We start from the raw sequence: 12828 nt of genomic DNA, 5'->3' as shown, positions 1-12828 counted from the left end.
TTATTTTTGAAAACAATGAAGGACATGGTTTTATTTCTGACCTGTTCATCCCCCCCCCATGTTTTTCATATATAGTTTAGGATTGTCCACTTTGAAATTGGAAATCGTCGGCACCTCATAAAGCGGTTTTCAAAATGTGTGATTTTTTAACAGAATCATTACCACTCGTCATATGACTGTAGAGTACCAAGACTTCAACTTTATTTAGTTTAATCTATACAACCCATTCTATTCCATTTCTCCCACGTATTATAATGTGTTTCTGATCCACCCACCACTGTCCAAGACTCCTGGTCCTTGGGCTCCAGAATGGCAGAGTTGAAAATCTCCAACAGCAACTGAAGCCCTCCAGACGACACAAACTGTAAGAAGAGAGCAACAAAAAACAAACAGGAAATGGAGTTGACGTGATGGATAAGTGGTTTGTGTAAGTGTGTACAGTATGAGAGTTAGTCAGTTTATAAAGAGGCGTACCTTGCAGCTCCAGGAGTTCTTACTATTCTCTATCTGGTCCTCGCTGGAGTCGTCAGAGTCTGGGTACAGGTCACTGTAGCTCCCCTGGACACACACAGACAACACAGGGGTCATTCATATGTGTGTTTGAATCAGTGAGCAGAGCAAGGGTGTGCATATGTGTGTGAATGTGGGTGTTCGTGAATGAGAAAAAAAGGTGTTTGAGTGACAAAGTATATTTATATAAATAATTAGTCCCAGTAGTACCGTGGACTCCCGGTGGATGCGTCGGTTGGGCTTGCCCAGGGCCTCGATTATCTCCAGGGCGTACAGCAGCTTGTGGGGGCTCTTGATCCTCAGCAGGTCCTTCCAGCACAGACCCTCGCCTCCCTAAGGACAGACGGAGAACACACACACACGAGACAGGACGCATATCTTTATGTTGTCATTCATTGGTGAGCAAAGTGGGTCAGGACAAGCACGGCTCATTGAACAAATCAACTCAATCGGCAGGCCCTTGATATGTTGAATGAGGCGTGTGCGTGACGGGCTGAAACTACAATGTACACCCCTGGGGCCCTGGGAATGTTTAAGAAATACGAGCAGAAACTAATGAGCAGGATGCAAAGGGATAAGCAGGCCAGCATGAGCAGGGGCACAACAGTATTGGGGAAAGTGACGGCGTGTAAGGGGAGCGTGACGGCGTGTAAGGGGAGCGTGACGGCGTGTAAGGGGAGCGTGACGGCGTGTAAGGGGAGCGTGACGGCGTGTAAGGGGAGCGTGACGGCGTGTAAGGGGAGAGTGACGGCGTGTAAGGGGAGAGTGACGGCGTGTAAGGGGAGAGTGACGGCGTGTAAGGGGAGAGTGACGGCGTGTAAGGGGAGAGTGACGGCGTGTAAGGGGAGCGTGACGGCGTGTAAGGGGAGCGTGACGGCGTGTAAGGGGAGCGTGACGGCGTGTAAGGGGAGAGTGACGGCGTGTAAGGGGAGAGTGACGGCGTGTAAGGGGAGAGTGACGGCGTGTAAGGGGAGAGAGTGACGGCGTGTAAGGGGAGAGTGACGGCGTGTAAGGGGAGAGTGACGGCGTGTAAGGGGAGAGTGACGGCGTGTAAGGGGAGAGTGACGGCGTGTAAGGGGAGAGTGACGGCGTGTAAGGGGAGAGTGACGGCGTGTAAGGGGAGAGTGACGGCGTGTAAGGGGAGCGTGACGGCGTGTAAGGGGAGCGTGACGGCGTGTAAGGGGAGCGTGACGGCGTGTAAGGGGAGACGGCGTGTAAGGGGAGCGTGACGGCGTGTAAGGGGCGTGACGGCGTGTAAGGGGAGCGTGACGGCGTGTAAGGGGAGAGTGACGGCGTGTAAGGGGAGCGTGACGGCGTGTAAGGGGAGCGTGACGGCGTGTAAGGGGAGCGTGACGGCGTGTAAGGGGAGCGTGACGGCGTGTAAGGGGAGCGTGACGGCGTGTAAGGGGAGCGTGACGGCGTGTAAGGGGAGCGTGACGGCGTGTAAGGGGAGCGTGACGGCGTGTAATGGGAGCGTGACGGCGTGTAATGGGAGCGTGTGTGAGAACAGGTGACGTACCGTGTCATCGGCGATGTTCTGGAAGGCCAGCAGCATGTTGGGGCAGGTGGGCAGCAGCATGAGCAGCTCCCAGACGCGCCTCGACAGGTTTTCAGCATGGAGATGCAGCTCCTCACATCGTAGGTTCTGGAGAGTAAAATAAAAATAATCTTTATTTAGATATTTGTAACGCGTTATTTTCTGCTGTCACAGTGACAGAACCCATACACCACACACACACACCACACCACAGCCACAGAGCAGCCTTGGAGCGGTACTATAAACACAGCCGAAGGCAGGCAGACACTATAGTCAATACCTCATTTTGATTCAAGTAATTTTGTTAACGTTCCGGTCAGATGAAGATGGGAGGAAGTGAAGAGGGGGGAGACAGACAGAGAGACAGAGAGAGAGGAGGGATAAATGCATGCAAAAGAGGGAGTGAGTGACGTACAAACAGCACACTAGATAACCCCTCTCTGAGTCCCTGTGAAGGGAGAGACTATAAAAAGCACTGACCGCCGGGTGACTTTGCATTTCAAAACGAGACGGCTCCCGCCGCTGTGACTAAAATATACACGTTGACAGATGAGCGCCTTACATCCTATGTATTACACATCTGAGGCTCGGTCCTAAATGGCAACTTACTCCCTACACAGTGCACTACTTTTGACCGGAACATATGAGCCCTGGTCAAAAAAAAAGTGCACCATCAAGGGAATAGGGATGGCATTTAGGACATACCCCATGCAGTACGTTTTACTGGACTATCAAACGACTGCCAGAAGACCATTGGACAGTCGTGATGCATTATGCATGATGCACCTGGAAGGAAGAGCCCACTTTATATTCTGGAAGGGATTTTTGTTCAAAGACTATTTCACATTTAATCGGATGGAGAGTATTTCAAGTCTGGTTTCTATGTAGCTGTTTCCAAGCTGCTTTTTCAAATGCTCTGTTGCATTCTTATTTCCTTAACTATATTATCAAGGGTATCTAATAGACTAAAAAAATATCATGATATACAATGAAACCCATCCCCAAACATATCTACTCCGTCACACACACATTTTTGATGGAGATGCCGAAGGGGACTCTTCCCCCCAACATACAACCCCCTCACACACCACGTCCTGCCAAACCATCTTTGTCTCCGCCCTACCTACACACACAAACCATTGGGCTGTAAAGGGCCTCCTCTCACAGAGCACTGGGGGGCATAAAGCAGGCTGGCATCTCACATACCCTCAACATCCCCTCACACACAGCCCGAAACCCATGCCCCCACAACACGCACACTCCATGACCCACCTCGGGGCTGTCTCCCAGGGCACTGGGGGGCTTAAAGCAGGCCAGCATCTCCAGCAGGTCGAACAGGGTGGTGAGGTGGGGCTCCTGGAGCAGCAGTAGCATGGGGATGTGCTCCTTCTGGGGCGGGGGGAGACACGAGGCCGGAAGCTGCACCCCCTCGCCCTTACGCTCCCGCCGTGGGGCGCCCAGCGAGACAAACACCATCTGTAAATGAGGAGAGGGAGAGGCGTGAGTGCCATAGCTGAAGGGGCCAATCGTGCGTTATAGGCATTGTGGCTTTGAAAGTCAACGTTCCCCCGTTCGCAGAGATATCGTTCTCGTAAACTCTGCATGTTATCGGCTCAAACGGAAATGGCCTTTAAAAATCCGCAATGCCTAATAACCAGCGATCGCTTTGAAATCTCCGGCTCAAGTGTGTGCGAATATTTATGCCTAAGTGCAGACTGCCAAGTGTGTGTAGGTAGTTTACCTGCATGTCTTTGAAGCCCAGCTCATGAAGGGTCTTCTCATCGTAGTCCGTGGTGAGCTCATGGCCAGAGGAGATCATTCTGACCGGGCCCATCAAACCACCTGACGGAAACACACACACACACGTTAGAAACACAGACTGGCGAAACACCCAATACTGGCTTCTGATCCCTTAACTTGCTCCTTTCCCTTAGTGAAAAACCATGACTCAGATCTGAAAGGACGGCATAGAAACGGTGTAATCCTTCCTTCTGAGGTGATTACCTCAATAGATCACTGAAGGAAGTGTGCATTTCTAATGAGGGGGTAAGGAAACCATTCGCTACATAAGAATTGCCCTTCGGGACAAAAAAACGAATTGATTTCAATTAAATTCAAGACTACTGACACCACAGGCCGTGTTTGAATACCCCTAAAATACTGATACAAAATACACGGTGAGATCAGCGATTGCTTCAAAAAGGGAAGGATGAAACAGCCTTGGGGAGAATCTCAATTGCATTTCCTTGATCCCATCCAATCAAATACTCATTATCCAATTGTTTTTTTGTTTTTTCAAAGGAGAGGAGAGGATGCGAGGAATCAAGGAAAAGCAATCGAGATTCTCCATTGGTATTGCCGCCACACTGGATCAGGGGTCAAAGGTGAGAGGTGACAGACCTGGGAAGTCCCCCTGGCGGCTGCTCTGCCCAAACTCTTGCAGCTGGGCCTGTTGGTTCATCTGCTCCTTCTGCAGGTTCTCGTACCAGTGGGTCACCTCGGCCCGCAGGTCTGCCACCTGGTCACTGGGGTACATCTCGATGGTCATCTGGTACCACATACACAGGTAGGAACGTAGACACACACACAGACAGACGCAACACACACACACACAGACAGAAAGGGACACACACACACACACACACACACACACACACACACACACACACACACACACACACACACACACACACACACACACACACACACAGGCAAGTGACCAAACAGACACACACAGACGCGCGCACACACAGAAAAAGTGTGTTAGAACATCCTTACGAACATCAAGAATGAGAACACAGCATTCTTCACAGTAGTATCACAACAAACATTTCTACTCCATAAAAGTATGAAATTAGCTTGCACCAATCGTTTCCATTCATTTTGACATTGTGGCCTGTAGATTTTCCCTATCACCACAGAACACAACAGCAACAAGAGCATTTGAGTGTTTCCAAGCGAACCAAGGGTTAATAATTAAGTACCAAGATGCTGGGTACTTTCTTGGGTACCTTGTCGGGCAGGCCGGCGGGCTGGCACACGATCCTCAGTGGCAGAGACTGCTTGTCGCTCAGCGCCTTCAGGTGGCTGCTGATGCCCGTGCCCTCGATCTGCCACTGACGCAGGTGGTACGCAAACCTGGAGACAAAGAGACAAAGAGAGTGGGGCAGGAGACAAAGAGTGTTGGGGGTGCAGAGAGAAAGTGAGAGAGCGCCAAAGAGAGACACGGTTCTTCGCGCTGGTTGAAATTAGCGTGGGAGTTGAGTCGGGGGGAAAAGTTTGGGTGAAGGGTGGATGGGTCAGGAGAACTGGACCAAGAGCTTGTCCTGTAGCTCTCCATGTCCAGGGATGATCTCTACTCGGCGAGGCGGAAATATAGTTGATGATAAGCAGTGGGTTAAGTTTAGAGGTTCAGGGCTTAAAGTACACAGGTTGAGAGGATGGAGGTGAGGAGCGTGTGTGTTTCTCTGTGAGAGAGTTTCGGTGCGTCTGCTTGCGTACATGCATTTGTGTGTGTGTGTGTGAGTTCCCAACCTGCGTCGGAAGGCCTCCAGGTGGGTCTTGAGCATGAGCAGGCCCCTCTCGATGACGGTGAGGCTGGAGTGGGCGTCCTTCTCCAGGTTGGCCGAGGTCATCATCAGGCTCTCCATGCACTTACTGATGAACTCCTGCTCCTTCTCCAGGCCCGTCTTACCAGCTGGGGGACGGAGACGGACACGCAACCGCAGAATCAATATTGGCCAAGTTCGGAAATCACTAGGTCATCGCGGTGACTCCTGATAGGCACGTTGCAATGAGCCGAGCTTCTAGGCAAACGTCTAAAACCGCTCGTTCAAAATAATGACTATAAAGTAGGATGTTTTGGATCTGGACGTGCTGCTGCGGACGTTTTTTTTTTTTTCAGCAGCAATATAAAACAAGGGTGTTATGGTGGAGAAATTCTACTACGAGTCTTCAACCATGTACCAGCTGAAGGTGCACTGACCGTTGATGTAGTAGGAGTTAATGTACTGGATGGCAGCGCGGCTGATGTCTGCGGACTGGGCCCTGAGGGCGATGCCCCACAGCTGGTCCATGCCACACAGCTACAGAGGAGGTGGTCAAAGGTTAGAGGTCATGGACAAGCGTTGACAAGGTGACAGCAGGGTTCAGTGAGAGGTATGGACGGGCCTGAAAGTTACCAAACACTCCATGACACAAACTGTGTGTGTATAAGAGTGTATGTTTGTATGACCAACTGTACTCGGGTGGGTGTGTGTGTGTGTTTGAATCCTTCTCTGTAATGTGATTTGTGGATTCAAATAAAGTGTGTGTGTGTACCTCGCAGTTGGAGCCGCTGTCGTAGGCGCTGGTGGCCAGACGGGCCAGGTTACAGAGATGCTGGAAGAGGTTGAGGCCCGTCATGCTGATGGTCTCCGGCTTCAGCTGGGGCATCTGAGGAAACAGGAAGTATTAAGGGCAAACGGTATTACAATGACAGATTCTGAGACTTTAAGACCAATGCTTTTAATGCCAAGGCTTTTCAACGATTTGGGCAACTTTTCCAATTTGTTTCCCCCGGCGAGTGAATCACTTTTCAATGACCTTTCACAATGAATTGACAACTTTGGGACTTTTTAAATGACAACCTCCTCCCACCCCCCACCCCTTTTTTTGTTTGTTACAGATTCTAGCTATCAACTTGTTTAATTGGTTTTTAGCTCAGGTTCGCCATCACAGACCACGTTGGAATGACCCTTGTCCAACACCCCTCCCCACTAAGACCAGATGGTCCAGTCCGGTCGTACCTTTTCCAGGAAGAGGTGTTTGTAGGTCTCCATGCCCATGGCGTGCTGGTCTTTGCTGCGGACCTGGTTGAGGAACCAGTGCAGCGCGTCGTCGTAACACTCTCCGTCCTCCACCAGGCAGTGCCACAGGATGTCCACCTGCTCTAGACTCAGTCCTGAGGGAGAGGAGAGGCTGTTAGCGTGTTCATATACAAATACCCCACTGTTATATATGCACACATTCACTGCTGGGGAGAGGAGGAGTTAAACTGGTGTCAGTGTTGGTACACAACCACACACACACTTTTGACTATAAAGGGGAAGATGAGCGTATCACTCCCACACTGGATCCACAATAGGCACACAACCACACAGGCAGATAGTCATGTACACCACATCCACATTTTCACATACACACAATATAAATTGGTTCCCAGAGAAAATTGGCTGCAGTATTAATCCTTTTGTGTCCTGATCGGGCGCCACCATAAGACTGCAGGGAGTCTCCCAGTCTACCTCTAAATCAAAAATATTAGCTCCCCTTCACGCATACACAAAAGCGTGCAAACACGCACACGCACACACAAAAGTCACACACACACACACACACACACACAGGCAACACACACAGGCATACACAAAAGTCACACATACACACAGCTATGAACAGAGTGAATTAGCTAGGTAGATCCAGTCACCCCTCTGGAGACGCCAGAGGACAATGAGGTCTCTGTTGTAGGAGAGAGAGGCTCATCAGGTTGCATATCTCCTCCAGGGCCAATTCCATTCCCAGGGTGTAGCCAGCCAGCCATAGAGGGAGAGAATGATAGGGAATGTTTCTGTTGAACTGTATGTGAAGACTGGGTAATGTAACGGAAAGCTGGAATAAGTCTTCCTTATTAGACACGTCATGGCTGAAACACTCGCCGTTTCAGTCTTGTTTCGCTCCATTTGGTGCCTAATGAACACGACCCCGTTGACTTACTGAAGTGATCTGGGGAGCCCAGTGTGGAGAAGACACAGGTCAGGAACTGCAAGCGAACTTGGACTTCCGCACTGTGGCCATACCTGTGATCGCATAGTAATCAAAAGAAGATATTTCAATAATGAACTATTCCGTTTCCTTTTGAACTGCAACGTCACTCTAACGTACATTCCAATGCGTTTCACATTTCAAAGAAGGAAATCAAAAAAGACTAGCCACGCTCTCTGTGGTTCTGTCAGGACAAAACATGCACGTGTCGTTTTGTCTCGGCGGTCCCTTAAAGCAGCCAGCACCTCCCGAGCTGGCCACATACACAACCACAGAGTCACTGTCCGCAGCCATTGCACACCAGAAACGCACTGCAGCGAGACTGGTCGGCTTAATAAGCTGCAGTTACATTGGTGTACCTACAATACATGCTGTGTTACCAAATATGTTGCCATACTCCACAGTAATAAGACTGTTTACCGTTGTATAGTTACAAACGCAAGGTCAATAATGTCAATGGGAGAGTGGGTAGGGTAGTGGAGAGAACGGGTGAGTTACTCACAGGGCAAACTTGTGCCTCTGCTCTCGGACTTCCTGGATGTAGTGCAGCAGGTTCTCGAAGAACAGCTTCATCATGTGCAGCTCCTTCTCCGCCCACCTGAAAAGACACGACACCAAAGGGTGCGAGTTCGGAAATTCATTATCTGCTCCGATTTCGGAGGACTCTCGCCCGAGTGTAGCCAGAGCGCAGAATAACTGATAACGGCCGTTGAATAAGTGTAAGGTGTAAGTAAACGTCTGCAAAACAAACTGAATTAAACTGTAGCCAGCAGCACAGTTACAGTCACCAACGCTGTGGATAACAGCCTAACAGCTCTGCTAGGGAGAGTAAAACGGTCAGAGTGAGGTGTTCTAGCATTTGTGTCTGGAAGTAGCTTGCAAAGCTAACCAACGTTGGACAGTTAGATTGGGTGCTTGACTGCCGTGTGAGAACACTTCTGAGAACGCTCAGATCAACCCTATTCCTCGGCCAGAGCGTCCAGTGTGCAAAACACTCGGAATTTACGAACGGACAGTCTGACAACGCTCTGAACATACGAACGCCCTGACCGTACTCCGGCAGTCCGACGTGAATTTACGAACATACCAAATGTCACAAAAACAGTAGTTATTGTCACAATATGTCCAATATGTGCAAATCTGTTGCATTGCCAATGTCATTCTGTGATGCCATGTAATGGACAACGGTTTGTTTGTTCTAATCATGCTGAGGGTGCGATGCTTACATGGTGATCCAGTGGGTGTCGTAGCTAGAGCCGAACTGCTGAAAAGTGCCGAACAGTTTGGGAAGGAGGCGCAGGGAGACGACCACAGATCTGCGGGAGAGAGAAGCATGGAGTTTCACATAATAGCTAGCCAACGAAGGGATAATAAAAAATCATTTGACATTTCAGAGCCATGTCGTTCACACAGACATACACGCTCATATATATGCGCGCGCACACACACACACCTGTGGTGGGCTAGGTTCTCCAGGCAGCCCTCGATGAAGCGCATGCGGATCTGACGGTCGGTGAACCAGCACACCAGAGAGCACAGGAGCTTCTCCGCCTCGTTGATCAGGCCCTCCGACAGGTGGATCTGAAGGAACAGGGAAGAACGGAGAAAGGTCACTCGCACCTCTTTCTCGACTTCAGAATATCACAAAGATCCTAAATTAATAGCGATAACTAACCTTGATAATAAATGAGCTGCTCCTCGAAACCTGAAGGAGGAAGTGGCGCATTCTCCTCTAATACGTTGAGTATTTAGTAGCTGACAAAACGTTTTTGCCACACAGTAACCAAGTTTCCATCCAACCATTTTTATCCGAGTATAGTACCCGTTGAAAAAAAGAGAGCAAAAAAAAATAACTCATGACAGGCCTGATTTAAACTGTCAAATTGTCGGGAAATTCCCTAAAAAGTCAACAAACAAAACAAACACTCGAGACATGGGTGGATACTTTTTTTTGGTCGCTGATTAGAATATGCAACGAATTGCAGTGCAAATTGCACAATTGCTGATAGACTAACCATGACTTTGAGATATATTTACAGTCATGCGATGCTGTGTGTGGTCTTGTCACTACAACTTGAAAAAACATGCACAGTTTATTAAGCTCCAGATGAAATCATTTATAATGAACTTCACAGGGTGGTGAAAGTTGACAGTAATGAGCTTGATGCTCATTTCCAATAAATATCTAGGGTCTTCATTTGTATGCTGGTGACAAGATGATTGATGATTGGCTGCCTATAACCAAATAAAAATGATTGCATTGTATTTGCGAGCTGTTGACTATAGCGCATGTGCCAATACCAGAGTGGGCACATTTGCTAGTTATCATGGACCTTAATGTGCCAAAACTATCGACAGAGTTAATTAAAGATGGGACACTACTCCTACTCCCCCCCCACCCAGTTAGATTAACAAGAACTTAAGCTTTCTGCCCATATAAGACATGTCTATGTCCTGGAAAGTTGGCCATTACATCATTCTAGTCACATTAGCGCATCATTCTAGTCACATTAGCGCACGTTAGCATCAACTGTCCTGGTATAGGGACACCGATCACGTAGAGGTTAAAAATCGGAAGGAAAAGCAGACTTTTTTAAAAATGTATCTTCATTCGGTGAACATGTAGACAACAAAATGTGTCACTTGTTTCTGGGAACTCAAAACTCTGCTTCTATGCCGCTAGGCTTCAAGGCTAGTCTGACTACTAGCATGCTCCATGCTTTTGCACAGCAAGAAAGTCGCTAGCAGAATGCTTTCTTAGTGCACGGTGTAATCCAGTGTCACGGTTCTTACCGCGTCCTCATCCTGCACCAGGTCCCAGAGCAGCGTGTTGCCCTTCTTGCACACGTTGTCCAGGTTGATGTCAGTCACGGCGTTGCCAGAGTACTGGTGCTTGTGGACCTGCGGGCCTGCAGAGGAATAAAACACAGCCGCTGGTGAAAAAGAGAGCCATAAAAAAAAGGTTCAGTAAAGATTTACTGAAGTGCTAAAACGTCAAGCTAAAATATCACGCTAAAATGTGGCACGGATGACAACAAATCGAGTGACACTGAGAATGGCAATAAGAAAGCAGCCATATGGAACGGAACGCCAGACGGTCACGTTTACAGGTAGAAGATGATTTTGTATTATTTAGCAGACGCTCTTATCCAGAGCAGTAGTGAGTGCATACATACACCGTGGGAATCGAACCCATAACCCTGGCGTTGCAAGCCATTGGCGGCAGGTTGCCTAGCGGTTAGAGCGTTGGGGCCTGTAACCCAAAGGTTGTTGGATCAAATGCCAAAGCTGTCGTTCTGCCCCTGAACAAGGCAGTTAAACCCACTGTTCCCTGGTAGGCCGTCATTGTAAATAAGAATGTGTTCTTAACTGACTTGCCTAGTTAAAGGTTCACATTTTTAAAAATAAAAGTGCCATGCTCTACCACTTGAGCTACACGGGATTAACTGATGGTGAAAGCGTTTGACTGGATTAGCCCGTCCAGACGATTAGTAGAACCATAACTACATGATTCGTGCCGCTGTAAACCGAGGCCCGTTATTGGTGTGCAATAAGTGGGTGAACCGTTCCGCGAGTGCGGTATTCTGTGAATTTTCCAGCCGCGATTTCTGGGAAACCTGGGAATTTGGGGGTAAATTTAAGTCAATTCACAACCCTAGGTGCACCGTGCAGTGCAGCCTACCTTGCACCATGTGCTCGTGGTAGATAGAGGCCAGGTTGGGCAGGTGCTGCTGCAAGTGGGAGCTGAGCTCGGCGTGCGAGTTGATCTGCACCAGCTCCTCCTCACAGCCAGACTCCTCACCGTCAAAGTCGGCCATGTTCTTCTCCGACTTGGCGCTGATCTGGGAGCTGCTGCAGGACACGTCATCTGCGCTCAGCATGTCGTCCGCCATGTGCCTGGTGGATGATTCAATGTTAGAAGGGCAATGCATGTTGTTGTCACTTGAATAAGCCTAAGATTCACGTTGCAAGGAAAACAAATACATTTACACTGAATGCACAAAACATGGCTCTTTCCATGACAGGCTGACCAGGTGAATCGAGGTGAAAACTATGATCAATTACTGATGTCACTTGTTAAATCCACTTCAAATATGTGTCGATGAAAGGGAGGAGACAGGTTAAAGGATTTTGAAGCCTAGAGACAATATGTTTTATTTCACCTTTATTTAACCAAGTAGACTAGCTGAGAACAAGTTCTCATTTACAACTGTGACCGGGCCGAGATAAAACAAAGCAGTGTGACACAAACAACAACAGAGTTACACATGGAATAAACAAGTGTACAGCCAATAACACAATAGAAGAAAAACAGTCTATAATATGCAGTGTGTGCAAATGGCGTGAGGTGGTCAGGCAATCAATAGGCCATAGTAGCGAAGGAGTTACAGTTTTTGTTTTTACAATTGAGACATGGATTGTGTATGTGTGCCATTCAGAGGGTTAATGGGCAAGATAAAAACATTTACGGTAGAAGGTGCCAGGCGCACCGCCGTTGACTGTGTCAAGCACTGCAGCGCTGCTGGGTTTCACACACTCAACAGTTGCCCTGTGTTTTATCAAGATTGGTCCACCACCCAAAAGACATCCAGCCAACTTGACACAACCGTGGGAAGCATTAGAGTCAACATGGGCCAGCATCCCTGTGGAACGCTTTCGACACCTTGTAGAGTCCATGCCCCGACGAATTGAGGCTGTTCTGAGGGCAAAACGGAGTGTAACTCAATATTATGAAGGTGTTCCTAATGTTTAGTACACTCAGTGTACATCTAGTTCCTCATGACAAATGTAGAAATGATTGACTGGACACTTCTACACATCTATGCAACTACAGGCAACTCAACTGTCTATGGGTGGTGTCTAGACTCATTTGGACGCCGACATAATTGCTAGTAGTTGGTCCTGATTCAACATGTAGAATCGGCCACGAACAGTTTGTCTTGGTTGGGGTCTGTAGTCGAAAGAAGCCTTAAAAAGAACCT

At 48.5% G+C, this 12828-nt stretch overlaps 1 protein-coding gene and 1 non-coding gene across 2 annotated transcripts in view; both read right to left on the bottom strand.

Moving 5' to 3' along the window:
• The window catches only part of LOC124015107 (ubiquitin carboxyl-terminal hydrolase 34-like), a 58171-nt gene that overhangs the window by 25129 nt on the left and 20214 nt on the right, over positions 1–12828 (bottom strand). The window contains 18 exon segments of the mRNA XM_046330047.1: positions 276–362; positions 475–558; positions 721–843; positions 2030–2155; positions 3320–3523; positions 3789–3889; positions 4448–4595; positions 5059–5185; positions 5582–5744; positions 6033–6132; positions 6368–6481; positions 6835–6989; positions 7799–7881; positions 8349–8444; positions 9073–9162; positions 9300–9427; positions 10640–10755; positions 11529–11743. Coding sequence (XP_046186003.1) covers positions 276–362; positions 475–558; positions 721–843; positions 2030–2155; positions 3320–3523; positions 3789–3889; positions 4448–4595; positions 5059–5185; positions 5582–5744; positions 6033–6132; positions 6368–6481; positions 6835–6989; positions 7799–7881; positions 8349–8444; positions 9073–9162; positions 9300–9427; positions 10640–10755; positions 11529–11743 — 2260 coding nt within the window.
• Positions 8058–8191, bottom strand: LOC124016556. Its single transcript, XR_006835368.1, has one exon. It is a non-coding gene; the product is annotated as a small nucleolar RNA SNORA70 (small nucleolar RNA).

Source organism: Oncorhynchus gorbuscha, linkage group LG26, assembly GCF_021184085.1.
Source record: "Oncorhynchus gorbuscha isolate QuinsamMale2020 ecotype Even-year linkage group LG26, OgorEven_v1.0, whole genome shotgun sequence".
Classification (NCBI taxonomy): domain Eukaryota; kingdom Metazoa; phylum Chordata; class Actinopteri; order Salmoniformes; family Salmonidae; genus Oncorhynchus; species Oncorhynchus gorbuscha.
Note: the sequence above shows the minus strand (reverse complement) of the source record. Positions and strands in the feature narration are given on the sequence as shown.